The sequence below is a fragment of the Dermacentor andersoni genome, chromosome 1 (genome assembly GCF_023375885.2).
Source record: "Dermacentor andersoni chromosome 1, qqDerAnde1_hic_scaffold, whole genome shotgun sequence".
NCBI lineage: Eukaryota > Metazoa > Arthropoda > Arachnida > Ixodida > Ixodidae > Dermacentor > Dermacentor andersoni.
Window position 1 is genome coordinate 178,603,992 of NC_092814.1, and position 18,393 is coordinate 178,622,384.

At 44.3% G+C, this 18,393-nt stretch overlaps 1 protein-coding gene across 3 annotated transcripts in view; it reads left to right on the top strand.

Annotated features, from left to right (window-relative positions):
* The window catches only part of LOC126547228 (uncharacterized), a 134,449-nt gene that overhangs the window by 80,524 nt on the left and 35,532 nt on the right, over nucleotides 1-18,393 (top strand). For 2 of the 3 annotated variants that reach the window (XM_055062815.2, XM_072288265.1), the window contains exons 25-30: nucleotides 545-627; nucleotides 3,261-3,367; nucleotides 5,588-5,679; nucleotides 10,903-10,997; nucleotides 13,749-13,861; nucleotides 17,260-17,361. In XM_055062815.2, the coding sequence (XP_054918790.2) occupies nucleotides 545-627; nucleotides 3,261-3,367; nucleotides 5,588-5,679; nucleotides 10,903-10,997; nucleotides 13,749-13,861; nucleotides 17,260-17,361 (592 nt within the window). The remainder of the gene's footprint in view (nucleotides 1-544; nucleotides 628-3,260; nucleotides 3,368-5,587; nucleotides 5,680-10,902; nucleotides 10,998-13,748; nucleotides 13,862-17,259; nucleotides 17,362-18,393) is intronic. The other variant, XM_072288266.1, reaches the window with a different exon arrangement.

Genomic DNA, 18,393 nt, shown 5'->3' on the forward strand with positions numbered 1-18,393 from the left:
CTCGTTTAACCATGTGAAGGTCATTTTTGTCCTTGAGCTAAATGAACACCATAGATAACACAATAATGGAAATTCATTTACTGTTGCAAATATGACGACGTGTCAGGAATGGCATAATCTTTGTACTGTAGATTTGAACTCTCTTTCTCTGCCGCATGCATGCACCGTTGTAGCACCCAAGTTTGGAGGAGAGAGTGCAAATAGTAGCAGGAGCTACATGTCTCCTGATGTAGACGAGTTGTCCCATCGACATTGGCATGCAGCTTGTGCAAATCCCCCATGCACATAATTGATGACACCTTTATGACGGAGGCACGTTTTTATATTTAAAAGTGACAATCATGTCAGTGTTTTTAGTGATGGTAACAGCCATGCTGGCTGTAATCTTTTGGTCATTCCTTATCAGGTCTAGAGGCAAGATCGATCGCAGTAAAATTGACAAGAACAATTCATGGGTAACTGCATCATTAAGCATGGTGTTATGCACCAAGTCTTATAATGTGTGACTGCTGGAGCATGAGAATATGCATTCACAATTCTGCAGGGCCTTCACGAAAAATGAAGATATGCAGTTGCTCAAGCTGATAGATGAACATAGGGTGGATGGCGAGATACGATGGGATAAAGGTGAGCTACTGTAAAAAATTGAGCATACTCACAGGCAGTCAAGCGATCTCTTCGTGAGCTCTCTCTGACTAAGTTTCTCGTGCATGCTTTCATGAGACTATAAAGGAAACAACCTAGATTCCAGTGATTCCGCGTCAGATCTCCCTCACTTCACGCTTGATCAATCAACGGTAGATGGAAACGGTCACCTTGCTCACGGATGTCTGCTATTTTCACTTTATTGGGTAAAATTGTAAGAAATGTATTACTCCGCAGAAATTAACGTCAGCGTTTTGAAAGTCCACAAGCAGCTACGAACTCTCCGAGATGACTGGCTACATTCGAAGTTTTACGATTGTCTGACTATAACGATAAAAAAGTTCATTTGTATAACTTTATAGTCATTTGTCTAATTACTATCTGGAGTTATTATAGTATTATGTATACCGTAGCGGTAAAAGCAATTCTGAGGAAACTGCTTTATCATATTTTATCATCTTTCCAGTTCTTAAGAAATCAAGCACATCTTTTTTAAACATTCCAAGCCCACGCAAGACAATATGATCACAGGATGATGGATACTTGAAGTGATGAACAGAAGGCAAACAGGGGAAGCATAAGCCTGGAGCTGGCGTAAGGATTGGAGCAGTCGTAGTTGTAGGGAGGACCTTGAGGCAACAGGGCTAGGCAAGCAGGATTTATTTCCAGGATTTACATTTAAAACAAGACATACATCGACAGTCTAGCGTGACTGCCAAATGGGGCACGCGAGACGACGCATACAGCAAACAGCTTACGAGCACACAGCTCACTACGATGAGCACACACTAGCAGCCGCCAAACGCTGCTTCTAAGCACTTGGTCCAGTCACCGTTTGACGTCACCGTAGATGACCTGCCCTTTTGGAGGAGGCGGGCTCACGTACTCGTGTTGCACATACACACAGGTGTAAAGGTCCGGAGCCGACGTCAGAGGGGCTTCGTAGAACTCTGAGCCGTCCCTGTTGACGCGGCCGGTAGCACATTGTCTGGTGTCTCGAAAAGTTCATGGGGAGGTTCCGCCAATTACCTCCCCTCGAGAACTCCCCTGAGCTGACCCCGCGCCACGTGGCTGCCGGTTATCCGCAGTTCTCTGAAGTGCGCCCCGTCCGGTTGGATTGGAACACGTGCAGCGGGCTGAAATAGCTGCATGCCGATCCTAACAGCGTTGGACAAGGAGAATTGCCTTCATTAGGGCAACTACTTTTTCTTGCAAAGTTTATGTAGCTCCCTCTCCCCCGAGAGACAAGGAGCTCATGCGTGTACAAATAATAAGGTGAGGCACAGCTATAACTTGGCAGCGTGGCATAACACGGGCATAAGAAGAGAGACATGAAAAATGACAGGTCATGCGCTGTTCTGTCTACATCTGTCTTCATTTGTTCATGTTACGTCACACTAACCTGTAACAGCTACAAATCCGTACCAAGTTTCCCACCTTTCAGCCATTCTGCATGAGGTGAGAGCTGCGTAAAGGAAGTAAAATGATCAAACGGAAGGACTATTTTTTACATTGAGAGAGGATGGCGGAGGAAGGTTGCTGTAGGTGCTTAGTTTTTCCAGAAATCGAGAAGCTTCCCTTAATCGCCCACTCTTAATCACCCCATGTAGGTACGGATTTGTTGGTGCCTTAGCTTGTCGTCTCTTTACAATGTCACAATTGCGAAGCGCCTTTAAGAAAGACATAATTTTGTGATGTGTCCATGCTCCTTCTGATCCCTTTGTTATGACACTTGAGGCGTGATCACCACAGGCAAGACACGATCATTACTAAACATCCTCTATGTTTCACCAATATTCATCATTGCGAAATCCTATGACATCTCAAGCATTTACCAATAAATCTCCAAACAGCTCCACTAAGTTGGCTTGATTTTTCCAACTTTGACAGGTTGAGTTTTCAGTAGTGACACGTCCTGACTCAGAGGTTCTTTGAAACCTCTTCTACGCCGAAGGTCTGACCACCGACTTGGTCAGGTGCTCCGCAGCCGCTGGGAACTGTGGGCCAATTGTGAGGTTCATGCAAGGGATAGTGGCGTAATTCTATTCTGACAAAGGGATGTCTTTTGCCATTCAGAGGGTGATTCTAGTGTGGTTCCAGACCATGAGAATGAAATTTCAAGTTCAATAAAAATGTGTTGCGGTGCACATGGCAAGCAGTCCCTAGTCATAACTAGCAGTTAACAGTTATCCTAGAAAATAAAGGTGTACAATCATTGCATTCTACAAGTACTAACTACGTGGCAAAATCTTGGAGGACGACATAGAAGTTTGAGAGGAAGCTAAGAAAAAATTATGCTTCTGCTAGAATGAACAAAAGATGCCCACCATTGGTACCCAATGCGAGCAGCGCTAACAGCAGGCACCTTTGAGACAGTAAACAAAAGTGTGACAGGACACGTGTCCTTTTGTGTCCTTGTCTTATTTCATGCTTCTCGTGATGAACCACTACCAACTAGCCCAGTTTGTCATGCTAATAAGTTTAACTACTTTTATTACTTTTTTTTTTCTTAGTGCATGATTCAACTGTGTTCACACATGCTTGCTCACATGTTCTTGGCTAATAAGTGGCTGTAGCACAGCTCACTTTTTTTTACCCTTACAATCACTATGCAGTGACATTATCCATGCCAACCCGCACGAGGATGCAGCTGTCCTACCGATGGGAGCGCGTGCTGAATCCTAACCTTCGCCGCGGCAAGTTTAGCGAGGATGAGGACAAGGTGAGCCCATTGGTGTGCCAGCCAATGGAATGTTGCAACACGGTTGAATGGGTGCAACAGGCGTAGATGTCTGCCGCATGGTAGAGGAGAGGGGTCAGTGAATCGATGGCCCCCTTCAACTGACAGTAGTAGTGTAGGAGAGGGCAAAAATTTGCTCCTTTACATTTGGATATCTCACCTAACACAGAATCTACTACGCCAAAATTGAAGCGCCCGTTTCCTTCACTTTGTATATTTGTACTGTAAGCCACTATGGAGCAGGTGTGAGCTCCAGAAATCAATGTGGGGGAGAGGAGGGACGTGGAGATGTGGGGAGTATAGGGGGCAAGAGCAGCTGCTGTCAGGCTTCCCTCCATCTTGCCACAGCAGTGGAATACGGGAAAACAGATGACTGTTCAGTGCAGTATTAACATCTCAACAGTAGTTGTCTTTGTCAAGGTAATACTAGCCGTCTTACAGTTACGATCATCTTTAGGAGGGTTTATGTGGACTCCACTCACCGAGATTAGAGAGCCTGAGATTGTTTTTGATGTGAAAGCATCAAAAGGTCCATTGAGCAAAAAAGCTAGCATCTGTAGCACGGAAACGGTACCCAAATTCCCATTAGCTGCAACGTCATGTCACGTGTGCGCCTCAATGCAGCAGAGCGGCGAAAGGAAACACATGCTGGCGCACCAGGTGTTACGTGATGGGAGAGGGCATCACTGCAAAGCCACGTCGCCCTTGCTCGTACTCTCGGAAGCTTGTGTTATCCTCGTGTTCCTTGTCCGCGCAAGCTGTCTCCCGTGTTCTAACTTCTCCTCGGTAATTGCTATAAAGAAATTGATATATAAAAATCAAAATATACTCGAAAGAAAAAATGTTGGCAGTAATGAGTTTCGAACCTACGACCCCACACTCTGAAGCCGAGTGTCTTACCCACTGGGCTAAACAAGTGCCTCCTAGATAGCAGGCCTGTGCACTCTGCTTCACATCATTATTCTACTTGGACTGAAATGTCCATTGCCAAGTCTGGCATGATGAAAGCGGTTACATCAAAATCACCGCAGCTTACTCGAAAGCGTCCTCGTTAGATTCTGTGGCAGTCGGGCAAGGTAGCATGATGTCATGGATTGACATGCACTGGCCTTGTGCTATATAGGAGTTGTTGGCCAGTCTCAACGCACTCGCTTGCCCGCGAGGAGTTCATAACTCGAAAGATTGCTCAGTGGCATTCAATTGGACATTAATGCTTTCACATTGACAACTCATAAGTGCTTAGGTGTCCTCGGATTTTAATGCGAAAGCATTATATGCCCCATTATGCGGAAATTTGGGGTCGTAGTCGGCGGCATGATCGAATGATGGTACCAAAAATGGCCGACGGCAAAGAGTAAGACCACCTAAAAAAATACTCAAATTGATGTCAAATTTCTCAGTGAGGTTCCTGTAAACAAAGTAAATTAAAGCGTTTGAAAAGAAAATGAGGTCAAGTTTGGTCTTTGTGGGAATCAAACTCGTGCCTATATATCCTATATAGCTTATATCCGTAAATGGAGAAGAAGATCGGCTTTATCCCGGAGTCCCTGGTTTGTATTCTTTCGCTCAGGAGAATATACTTTATGGCTCACACGTTAATCTGATTCTTACACTGCCACGCTTGCACGCTGTGCCTTTTTATGACTGCGCTAATGGGCTTCAATAGCACATGCCACGGTGCAATAATTACGCAGAAAAAATGCTGCTATTGCAGCGCGGCACAACATTACGAACAGGCACTTTCAAGTCACCATGTGGTTTTCGGGAAGGTCAACAAGAATAAAACATTCAAGGAACACTTCAGTCAAAGAGGGTCACCTTCATTTTAGAAGAACCATATGAAAAGTGTCCAAAGATCAGAAGCGCCATAAGTTTTGTGCCTTGCAGTATCGCCGACCACCGAGAGTGGATTATGATAAAGTTCTCCACAAAAGAGTTGTTAACAGGAGTGAAAGATAATTTTATTATGCAGCAGTCAAACATGGTATCCATAGTTATACATGCACCAATGAGCGGTGACTGCATGCATGGGGGCAAGGAAAACTCTCATAACCCATCTCCTCCATTGTTCATACACCAGTAAGAATGAGTAGAGTTGCGTGCCATTTCCCAGGTTAGCTGTCATTCCAGTATTTTACTGTGCCAAGTAAAAGGTGCTTTGTTCTCATCACACTCCTGTCTGACACTCCGTGATTCACACAGATGCTGGTGATAGCTGTGGAAACATATGGCCACCAGTGGGTCACAATCAAGGACTACCTGCCAGGAAGAACTAGCCACCAGTGCCGTGAGAGGCAAGCGAATCAACTTTCTTGCCTATATACGCGAGAGGCCACACAAGCGGATTTGAGTTGAGCTCTCAGGTGGGAGCATCTCATGATGGATGCTTTCTAACCACACTTTGGGTAATTTTTAGGCTAGTCTGTAAATAGAATTCACCCAGGAGAGCTGTTTTGGTACATGAATAACCCTTGTAATTCTAATTAATACCCACAGGAACAACCTTTCCAGAAAGAAAAACCAGGCTACACAAGTGGGCTAGAAATGCCCGGCGAAATTACATGTAGCAGCTTGAGTACACCCCCTGAATAACATTGCTGCCTATGCTGCATAGTAATACATCCACACACTCCATATGTTGTTTCACGTGCTTTGATACAAAGTCACAGCGCGAGGCCATAGCGGTAGTGTTCCTGCTTGCATCCTACAGTAGCATTTTCAGGACGATGGCTCCTACAAGCAGTGCGCGCTTCATGCACCCCAGTAGTGTGAAGTGGTTGAAAGCATCTGTCCCGAGCGAATACCTCAGAGGCGAATTATGTAACCAACTGACATGACCATTCCTTAGAGGTACTATGCGCTGCCAACATTTCGCTGCCCTGCTGTGCTAATGGCAGCGGCATATTCTCCTTGCACACCCGCTCCCTTGTCATGTGGTGGTTAGGACTTATACTAGGTGTTTATATTCATGCAGAACAACTTAAAAAAAAATTGTAATATCTAGGCCACGACCATTTTTGCAGATAGGCTATGTGGCTAGCCGGCATTAGCAGCAAGAGAAATGTCAGTGATAACTTTGCTAATTAACTAAAATATGCTCACTAACTTCTTAATTGCTAACTCTAGCTTGCACATAATCGTGGAATTGAAGCCGAGCAGTAGTGAAGCCCTGTCTGCTTAGCAGAAATTTTAAGACTAGCACCACTTTACAGATATTAGTCCCCAAGATTTGCAAAAAAATGTCTCAGTGTTCCAGTTAAAAGTATGTTTGACAACACGCTTCTGGAAATTGCTAACTGGAACAGCAATGTATTTTGTACCACTTCTTAACTTCGCATATCTCGAAAGTAGTGCTAGTCTTAGGATTTCTGCTAAGCAGACTTAACTTCAGTGCTTCTCGGCCTCAATTTCGCCATTATGTTTTTAATGGCAATAATTAAGAAGTTAATTAGCATATTTTAGTTATTTAGGGAATTATCGTTGAGATTTTTCATGCTACTATGTCTGCCTAACCACATAGCCATCAACAAAAACAACAGAAGCCTAGATTTTTTTTTTTTTTTTTTTTTTTTTGACCCATTGTGGTTGCTTAGTGGCCATGGCATCGTGCTTCTAATCATGAGGTCGCGGGATCGAATCCCGGCCGTGGCGGCTGAATTTCAAGGGGGGCAAAATGCAGAAACGCCCGCATACCGTGCTTTGGGTGCACGTTAAAGGGACACTAAAGGCAAGTAGTAAGTCAAGCTAAATAAATAGATTAATGTTCGAGAACGTCCAAGGCGTAAATATTATCGTGAACAAAGATTTAGTAATCGAGAAATTGAGATAAATAAAAGACACAATTTGTGACTCACCTGGGACATTCAAGTACTAGCCTGATGACGTAGGCACGCCTCATTATATTTCTGTCATTAGTACTCAACCTCCCGTAATAAAAAAAATTCACGCAGAAACTCCTCTGGGAGTTGTCTAAGTATGCGTAAGCACTGTCACACTTGCTCATCTCGACGCATCCCGGTGTCATTATAAATGTTATGAAACTTGATCAGGCCAGTACAAATAACAGTGCTGCGGCAACACAAACTGGTACAGACGGCACAAGGAGCATTGATGACGCAAGCAAAGTATTGCAGGTGGCGGTGCCAGGTACGCTGACGATGTTCTGATCATTATAAGCCATTATTGCTCTTCAGCACCTTATTCAATCTGCATCAAACCATTATGAACCATGGCCAAACGTACTCAGGTGGCGGCTTCGTATGGCATCGCCGCGCGGGCTACACCTTGAAAGCGATCTGCGATGCTGACAAAGAGTGGCGACTGCTAATGGGTTCGCACGCTGTGTTCTCGCTGCTTACTTAGCGTTGAAGAGAGAGGTGCGGGCTGCGAAAGTGGCAGAGTGAGGCGTGTGCTGAGAGCTCTGTGAGTGCTGTGTTCTCGCCGCTTTGTTGGCATTGAAGCAAGAGGCAGAACGAAGGTGAATTCACTCGCTGCTGCGGGCGCTATCTCGAAAGTGGTCACCTTACGGGACAGACGGTTTTCGCACTGGGTAAGCACAGAAATGCTAATGCATTTAAAAGATCGTTGTGTAGAATTATAAAATGGAACAAAATGCTACTTGTCAAATTGTATTCGATATTTAGAAAGAATAATTCATTGACGTCACCCTTGACAATAACGCACGTAATCGAAAGGTTTCGTTATCGCTCGACTCTGCGTCCCTGGCACTTCCGCGTTTCTGTAGTTTCGGTATTGCATAGTGCTGCGCTGGTTTTGCTGGCTCCCGAAACTTGCACAAACTGCAAGTAGCAGAGAATTGCACATCCATGTGATGTCGTGGGATGCCCGAATGGTCCACGCCACTTGACTAAAAGCAGATGAAGCAGCGAATCCAACAGTTGGTCTTGGCCGAGCTTCTCCATGGCCGCGCATTTGCATTTTGCACAAAAAAACCTAGCGCCATCTGTCGGCCGCCGTTTTTACTCGCCGACAGCAGAAAAGGGCGGTGATGGTGCATGCAACATCACCACCTCACCCCACTCAGGGGCGGGTGATTTGACCTGCACTTAAGGTTTGCGGACCCTTCACATGCAATTTGCTCTTAAACGAAGTCCTATCTTGGCACAAAACAAATCTGCAAGGTTTCTTAAAAGGTATTTTAACAGTACACGTTGACTTGATATTTGCCTTTAGTGTCCCTTTATAGAAAGAACCCCAGGTGGTCCAAATTAATCCAGAGGGCCCACCTACAGTGTGCCTCATAATCATATTGTGGTTTTGGCACATAAAACCACAGAATTAAAGATGTAATAAAGGGTAAAGATAAATGAAAGTGGAGGAAAAAACAACTTGCCACAGATGGTAGGTAACACAGGTAATGCGAAAGTGTGGGTTCGGTTCCCACCTGTAGAAAGTTGTTTTTTTGCTCATTCATTTTCCATTTACTTTATCATTTCGGCATTTCAGTTTTAAAGGGGCCCTGAACCACTTTTTATTGAAGTGGAGAAAGGCATTTGAAGTTAAAATAGGTTATTTCAGAAATACTTTGCTGCAAAAAGTACTTCAATGCGTTCAGCAGAAGCGGAGTTATTGGCAATGAAACACAGCCTCTGCGGTGCTCCCATTTCTTCTTCAATGCCTTGCACTGGGAAGGCTACGGCGCAGCGGGACATACCCACAATGCTCCACCTTCTAAATGTCACCGTGACGCACAGTTCAAATTTTATTTTGAATGTTGACATAGACTCCACGACTTGCGCCTTTTGTGCCTACAACGCGCTAAACAAAAGCCTAACGCGGTTGTCCTCAGTGAGCTGCAATGCACTTACCCAGTGGACTCGTGGTGGCACCCAGCGGCAGCCGCAGTATCTACGCTGGGTAGCTGACCGTAGCTTGATGTCAGCTATCGGCCAATAGCAGCCGTCTAAGGGAATGATGAAATAAAGCATCTGATGACGAAGTAAAGCATCCAGAAGAGAGTGAGGACAGGGCCTTCGGTTGAAAAGAGAGCATTTGAGAGAAAGGTGACTTTGCGATCCACTTGCGAGCTCCATGCACCATGTACGGCAGCAAAGCTTGGCTGAGATGTTCACAGCGGCGTATGCTACCTGCAGACTATGTTATTTCACCAAGCCCGAGGCGTGGTTCAGGGCTCTTTTACAAAAAAGTAATGTAGGGATTGGGCCAACTGAAATTTGGGGGTATGCTTGCACATACTTAGACAGCTCCAGTGGAGTTTCTGCATTCAATGAGAAACTCCATTGGAGTTGTCCAAGTATGCGCGAGCAGTGTATACGGTGCCTGTACTAAAAGCAGCACTAGAAATGTATTCCAAGATGTCCAAACTTTCCGCTTATGAATTAAATCAGGATCACTGTGCTTAGCTCTTGGTTCTTTATTTGGCAAACACTTTGAAGCAGCAGCTTGTCATGTTTCTGACTCAGTAATGTTCCATCTTAACACAACTTGCTGCTGATCAGTAACGTTAGTCAGTGGGGTCACTATCTGATTGTTTATTTTCTGTCTAATCACTCGTGATTTGTTCTTGTACAAAGCTTGCAATGTAGATGTTTTGTACTTTGTAACAGCTTGCAGCAAAGATGCATTATCGCTAGTTACTTGCTTACTCTGTGGACTGTCACAAAACATTCAGCTTCGAACATTCGTGTGCTGATGATGTAGTGGCATCACCCATGTTGATTCAAGCTTGCATTCATTCACTTATTCTTGATGCATTGCCGATAGAGTGGGCATAAGTTTGCCTGTGAGTTGGCATAGATGCATGCAGATATCATGCAAGAAACTTAATATGCTAGGAAGCAATGCTACTCTCTTTGTTGCTGTGTAACGAGCGGTACCAAGTCTTTCCCAGGGCTTAAAGTCTCCTTTCAGTAGAGGGGGCTCTCACAGGGCAGTGACCAGTATAGCGCACGTACATTCACACTTATGTATATGTACGTACAGGGTGTCCCAACTATCATGCACCAAGATTTTAAAATATGCAAATGTCACGTAGCTGGGCAGAACCAAGGCAATATTGTTTACTCTCGCTTGGCTCGGATTATGTTTGCATTCTGCCTAATTGCATAATTAGTTTTTTAATTAATCAGCTTCTAAAATATTATAATTACATTAGGAGCATCAATGAGAAAATCGTAGAGCAACATGAAAAACTTCGATACAGCTTTCTGCTGCTCAATACATGCTACATAAAAGCATTTTTCTGAGCATGAAAGAAGCCTGCAGATATATATACACATAAAATTTCCATGCAACTGGCCACTTGAGACACTTTGCATGTATTCGCAGGCTTCTTTCATGCTCAGAAAAACACTTTTATGTAGCACATATTGAGCAACATAAAGCTGTATTGGGAGTTTTTCATGTAGCTCTACAATTTTCTCAAGAGGAAGATTGTTTTCTAACTTTACGAAAGGGTGTCAATAAATTAAACAACAGATAACTAGCTAATGCACATCCTTGCTTTTTCACGTTTACTCTTTCCAACTCGTACTTAGATACGCGAATACATTTTCCGGAAACCTCGTGTTTGGCCACTGGAGTCCGCAGGAAGATCTCGAGCTGATTAAGATGATCCAGAAGCATGGCATAGGTGAGCTATTATTGTCCTCATGTAACGTTGTGTGTGTTAAAGTGCAAAAAAAAAAGAAAAAGAACAAGCCTTAGATACGTCTAGAAATGAAAACTGTGTGGGTGCATCCTTTCTTTATATTACTATTGTAGTTTGTGAAGACATGCACCAAACAAAAATAAAATGTCCACATTTCTTCAATGCATGGTAAGTTAGCAGAAGTGAATGCGCCCACTCAAGTGGGCCTTTAACCTTAGTAAATTAGTGGCAATGTATCACATGTTCGTTCCGGAAACAACCGATATTCGGGTGCAGGTGAAGCCCAAGGAGACCCTCGCCTTGCCGAACAAGCTGAAATCAACCAAAGCTCATCATTAAAAGGCACTCCAGGAGCTGCTTTACTCTGGTGCATTAATGAATCATTGCCATTAATTCATTCTACTTGACACAAATTTATAGCCCTCGCAATGTCTTCATTTGAACGACCTGTTGTTGAACAATTCTGCCAGCAGGTACAGCCCCCAGAAAAGTATGCAAATTCAAGGCACATGTTGGAATCTATGTATGTGAAGCGAAGCATTAGTGAAGCAGTTCATTAAATAGTACATAACTAAATGTAATGTATGCATTTGTTTTTATTGTCATCCTATACGACTTGTATACTCATGCAATGTTTATACTTATGCGCTACACCATTCACAAGCTATGCCTAAATGCAAACACCTGTTCGTGTGAATAATGCACATTGTGAGACGTAGATAGTTAGGTCACAAGGATGAAGATGATGTTTGACGTTTGTCGAAGGAGGAATCGTGAGCAAAGGTGTATGTGTAGAGAAGTACGACGCAAAAGGCATGTGATAAGATTGACTATTATTCGCCTGTTTCATTGCTGCGCCTGTAGCCTAATGTATACCGGTGTGATCGTGTGTACTCACGCACATATATTGTATATTTTTTGCAATAAAACTCTATATGCTGCATTTTGCCGATACTTGTATAAATGGGGCATAGAAACGTGCATCAGCAGACAATCGCAACGTTCATACTATAGTCAGATAATTTTATGTTATGCACATATCAAAACTGACTGATATCTGCATACTTGTATGGTTTAATAATGGCAATAAAGGTGTCATTTACAGGCACAGTAGCTCACGGTAAGTTTGGCATCAAACAGTCATCTACGATTCTAAACTAGCAAAGACAAATCTGCCTTTCCCATGCATTTTGAGACCTGTGCTCGCCTTGGAATATTCTCGCTCTTAGCTTAATGGTCATGGTGCTAATTGCAATCTTTTGCTGATGTGTCTCAACGAGAGCCTTTATTGCAAGGTCAAAGTATCAAAGGTTGCGCACTTGGATTATTATGTTTAATTCACGTGACCCTGCACACTGGTGTTGTTTGTTTCAACAGTATATTGCGTATTCTCGTTACACACAGCACATGCAGAAAATTCAAATATGGGCAAATAGATTATGTAACCTTTTCATTGATTTTGTCTGTCAAAGCTGCAACAGCAAAAGAGTGAAGCAATTGAAACGACAGAATGGTGTTATTTTGGGCATGTGGGACTATTGGAACAGCAACTCGAAAAGGTTGGTCAATTGGTTTACTATAGAGCACTGTTTCCAGATCATAACCCACAAATGAGTCATGAGCGTTTTTCTGGGAGTCATGGAGGGTCCAACAGGGTGTTTCACGTAACTTGAACCAAGGATTTAAAAAAGTGTTTAGCCACAGCTGAATGAAACCAACGGCATATGATTTGCCGTCATGTGGTGCTCCTTAGAGTATTCTTTATATTCTGCTGAATTAGTCAGTTAATTAGGATTAATTCTGCGAAATTTTTAATATTCACCTTAGGGCTATGTGCATTTCATTGCATTGTAGAGGGTATTCAGAAAGGGCCGATCCAATTTTTTGTGGCAACGTACATGCTGTGTGGCAATTTTTTTCGGCATTTAAAGAAAGCCTGTGAAATATGAAATAAAACGATGTGACTGCACCCATGCGCTATCGTATTGCAGTGCTCTCAACCGTGTTTCGTGTGAAAGAACCGTGTGCAACCGTGTGCGCGGACAGTGGCCAAGTGAGCGGCCGCAGCTCTAGGCATTGGCTTCACAGTGCATCAGCATCTTTGGCGGTGGCACATGGAAAGGAAGCTCCATCGTCCCTGATAAGCGATAGGCTCCACGCACGGTTAAGAATGCAGTGAAAGCAGATGTGTAAGAGGAAATCCTCGTGAGGATGCCCATGTCTGGTCGTATCTCGCATCTGCCATCCACCTCTTGGCCAATCCCTCACTGCGGGCACATGCCATGGTTTTGAGGCATGTAATAATAACACCTGACTCTCCGTTACTTTTTTTTTTCTCGTTTTGTTTACGTGTTGGTGGAGTATTCTACTATAGCGGATCCTTTTGAGCCCTTGCACGAAACCATGACTGATGCCCCCCCTCACATGTACATGCCATAAATCGTGAGGAAACAGCTAACTGCTCATGCAGGTATACATTATTGAACTGATTGCTTATAGGGCTTAATCACTTAGAGCCAAAACCCGTGTCCCCCCCTTAACATACCACCGGGACAGCGGTTGACCTCAAAGGAGTGACATGAACCTGTGTGCCTGAATCACATGAACCTCAATTGTGGAGTTGCACGCGTTGAGCTAGAAAACTATGGGTATAATTTCATCGTTTATTTGCTGCACAAGGTTAGAGGCCAAACAGTTTACTCCATGCTTTGTTTTTCTCCTGTGTTCTTTCAGGCAAGTGGTCCCGCGTTGCAAGCGAAATGACCTCCCGAAGTGACCACATGATAAAGACACGCTACCACAGACTTTGCAAACTGTTCTCTACCAAAGACCTCGAGAAACTGAAGGTGAGCACTACAAAGGCTGACGTGCCGCGACATATACTGGAACACACACCAAAATGACAGTGAAGTCTGTGCAACCGTGTAATCTATTTCTATGGAGATTTTGCCATGTCTACAACCTTAGACAATCTTCCATTGTGGTGTTTGTGAGCAGATCCACAAAATTCACAAGACTTCACATGTGAAGATCACCTTCCACTGGCTGCAGGCACATGGTCATGACCACAAAAATGACCTTGTGGATCACAGTGCTCATGCTTTAACACCAGTAACACCTTCTGTGGTCGTGTAATGGCTATGGCGTTGAGCTGCTAAACACGAGATCGAATCCCGGCCGCGAGATCGAATCCCGGCCGCGAGATCGAATCCCAGCCACGGCAACAGCATTTCGATGGGGGAGAAATGCAAAAGCGCCCTTGTACCTAGCATTGGGAGCACGTTAGAGAACCCCCAGGTGGTCAAAATTAATCAAGAGCCCCCGACTAAGGCATGCCTCATAATTATAATGTGGTTTTGCACGTAAAAGCCCAGAATTTAATTTTACACACCTGTTACTCCTCGTCTCCCCCTTCCCAATGACCCCCGGTCAGGTCTCACTGCCTGAAAAATCTATCCGGCATGACCCGCTCATCCCTCCGAGTGTCTGCTCGCTTTTCCACAATCTTTCTCGGTTGGAGGAATACTTCGGGCCGGCCCGGCCCTTACACCAGCCACCACTTGTGCTTGGAGAAAACCATGTGAAGACGAAGTCGAGTGTTCAAAGTGCTCCGCTCCTGCATTGGCAGCAGATGCCCGCCATCTACTTTGGACATGCCCTGGGACAAAGACAGTCTAGAAAAGTGTACTTAGGGGTGTTAAGTAAACAATTGAACAACCTGAAGACTATGAAAGATGGATCATGCGCAACACATTCTATAAGCCGCTTTTGTTGTTTCTGCATGAAACTGGCCTTCATGCTTGCATTTAATTTTGTCCTAAAGTTACACTGTGTGACAACCCGAGGGAATAAATTTTTTCTAATTTTTTAAAAATCCGTATTTGGAGCTGGGTGATATGAAGAGGCGGATAACTTGTGGCCCAAATCACAATGATAAATTTGCCAACAAACTGCTGCGGCTTCTTTAATTACCAAGTTCTGGGTGCATGTATATACTGCATGTTGTGCGTGAAGGTTTCCATCCATAAAGATTGCAATGCGCCAGCTTCATTTCGAAATCAGCTCATCTGATGCCTTGGCGGGGACGAGAAGTACATATGGCTAGGCGGCTATATGTGGCAATAAACATTGCAGCTGAACCAAGGAGCATTACAGGAGATACTGGAAAGGCCATACAAATCAAGGAGGATGCACAAGGATTGTGCGCCGCTCTTTCAAAAGGCATCAGTCCAACGACTTACACCGCAAATTAAACGATGGATAGTATATAGTATAGTGATGCGCAACACAGAATGCATAACCATGAAAAATCACAGCCTTTAAATGTGCAATATTTGCTCTGAACTCATTCATTCAAAAAAGTCTATGAAGTTTTCTTAATAAGCTGAGTAAACCATCGTGGCCATGATGGTTTACTAGTACACTGTGAACTGCATCCTTAAGGGTATTTATAGCACTTACCCTTTTCGTGGTCAGAATTATTTGTGTATCTTATTCATGGGCTATGGACCAATCCATCTGTTCTAATACAACTTTTCTTTTCAGTCCCTCAACTTGTATCTCAACAGAATTAAAATAAAGTTCGGCTTGATTGGATTGGATGGGTGTTTCCGTAAACAAAACACCGTCGTTTCCTTTTTTTTTGCAAGAGTGTTCTTTGGCAAAAGCACCATCCCTTGGAAAGACTTGCTAGGCCCACTCCAAAACATACTTGGAGTGGGCCATAAGATGATCGTACTGAGGCCACTTCCATATTCCCCCCCCCCTGTTCTCTCCCCCCCCCCCCAGACTGTGCATAATACTTCATAAAAGTAGTCGCAAAAAAAATTCACCAAATGATTGCGATACTCCCTAATGCGAGATTTGAGTGCAGCTCTATATATGTTTTCATTTCGTATGTCAGTATCTTGTATTTTTATTATATAGGTTTATATTAGGAAGAGAATGCTGTGAGTAGCGCGCTTTGTTTCCACACAGAGGATGCACGCTACTCTGGCGCCATATCGTAGCCACCGTTTCTGCACAGCCCATCTTGCGGGGCACTATGCTTTTCTTTTCACGCTTCCATTCCACCAACGACGAGAACGGCCCTTCATTGCGGGGAACTCGTGCCACCAGTGTCAGTGGCAACAACACCCAAGGGAGCGTCACATCGAGCCTTAGTCTTAGCCACTCGCCATCGCCCCTTGCAGGAGCAATGAGCCCCGTCACACACGCTGGTACCGCAGCCTGACCTCAGCAGCTGATGCCGTGGACAAGCATAGCCCTCCTCACCTCATGCCATCCTGGCCCCCCCTTGGAAGCGCAGATGAGATTGCCCACACAGTGGCGTATACTCGTGCGAGTGCCATGGCTGCCGGCAACTTGGTGCATCCACAGGCCGTTTCCACTCTGCTCCTCCTACACTTTCCGCCTCATGCTTTCCCTATAGTCTTCTCTACTTTTCTCCTCGCGTGCTCTTCTTTCATCTACCAACTTTGCATTCACTTTCATCTTTCGCCTGTGCTCGTTCGCTCACTTACAAGGTGTAACGCTGCTGAGGCATGCTGACGCTCACCACAGGAATTCCACGGCTTAAGAGCTGCACTCCAAAACAGACAATTTCCTACACGTGTCATGCGTTGACACATAGTTCACACAGACCCGTAACACCGGTTAACGTCAGCCTCCTCCATTCGCAGCAACAGTGCTCATAATAAAGGCCTGCAAACTCGGTAACTGTGACGACGTACAAGAAGGCCACTGCTCCCAATGAAAACCATTCTCTGGGGAAAAAATTATCCTGCTAAACGCTACCAGTGCCCACCATTAATATTAATGGGCTGTATAGACCTCCCAAGTGATGTCACAGCTCGAAAAGTACAGGGCTTCTGTTACCTAGAGCATGTTAAAACAGACTAGCCAATTCTGTCTCAGTGGCTGCCATGTTCAATGACTTGCTTTGTACGCATCACTGTTAAACAGATAATGGATTTTCAGGAAGAGCTGAAAGAGTAAACCAGGAAGTTATAAGTATTGCTGCTCATGACCTCCTGTAATTACTAGGTGCATTTCCTTATTTTTAGCATAATTTTTTGCATTCATCAGTCCTGCTTATTCATTATTATATTTCTGGATTAAGAAGAGGAGGTTACCACCTTACAGAGTCATCATGCCCTCACTTTCATTTCAAATTGCACTTTAGTGTTTTTCTTTAGGGTTTGTTTTTACAGCGATATTAAACTAACAGTGCTTTTACATGCAGAGTCTGGCAAAATCCAGGGAATGGAAAGAAACCGGGGACAGGACTACTTCAAAGCAGCGGAGACTGGCCATTATCAAAGAGGTGGAGCAGGAGCAGGCTCGGGTAATGTGCGCACCAAGACAAAACCTTAGTACGGGCTTCAGTTTGGTAAAATCAGCAAGGTGTTTGGCTCATTAGTAATTATTGTTTAGCTATAAATATATGCAAGAAAATTTTAGTAAACCATTTTGTTGGAAATTAAAATTGTTGTGTGTAACCACCACATAATTTGTCTTCTATAACATAAAAACTTTCTGAGAAAAAAAAAAAACAATGTACCCAAAACTCAGAGAACTTTCAACTGCATACTCAGAATGTGGCATGCACAGTGGAAAGGATATAATGCATGTGGTGTTGTCAAATTTGGGGTTACATCTTGTTATGTACTTTTTGCACTAGTATCCCATGTAAAAATGGAAAGAATATTCTTGTTTTAGAGTGCAGCTCTTAGGCACTCGTTCCTGCGTTGAGCGGCAGCATGCCTCGGCAGCGTGATAGTACCTTGTAACTGAGCAAACGAGCATAGCAAAAGATGAAAGCGAATGCGGAGCACAGTGTAAAATGAAAGAGGAGCGCGCGCGCGAGAAAGAAAGTGGAGGACGAGTGGAGGGGAAACGGCCTGCGCATGCGCTGAGTTGGTGGCAGCCATGGCATCAGTCACCGCGTGGGCGATCTCATCTGCACTTTCGGAGACGAGGGCAGGGTGGGGAGCAGGGTGGCGTGAGGTGGGTAGGACTACGCACTCGCCCGTGGTGTCAGCTGTTGAGGTCAGTCCTCTGTACCAGCGTGTGTGACGGGGATCAGTGCTCCTTCAAGGGACGATGGCGAGCGGGTACAAGTAAGGCTCGATGTGACACTTCCTTGGGTGTTGTCACTGCTGACACTAGTGTTACGATTTCGCCATGACAAAGGGCAGCTTTTGTCATTGGGGGAACAAAAGCACAAGTAGCATGGTGTCGCGCAAGACAGGCTGTGTGGCAACGATGGCTACGATATGGTGCCAGAGCAGCGTGCGTCTTCTGTATGGAAACAAAGCATTCTCTTGCTAATGTAAACCATTTAGCTATATAATCATAATACAAAATATTGACATGC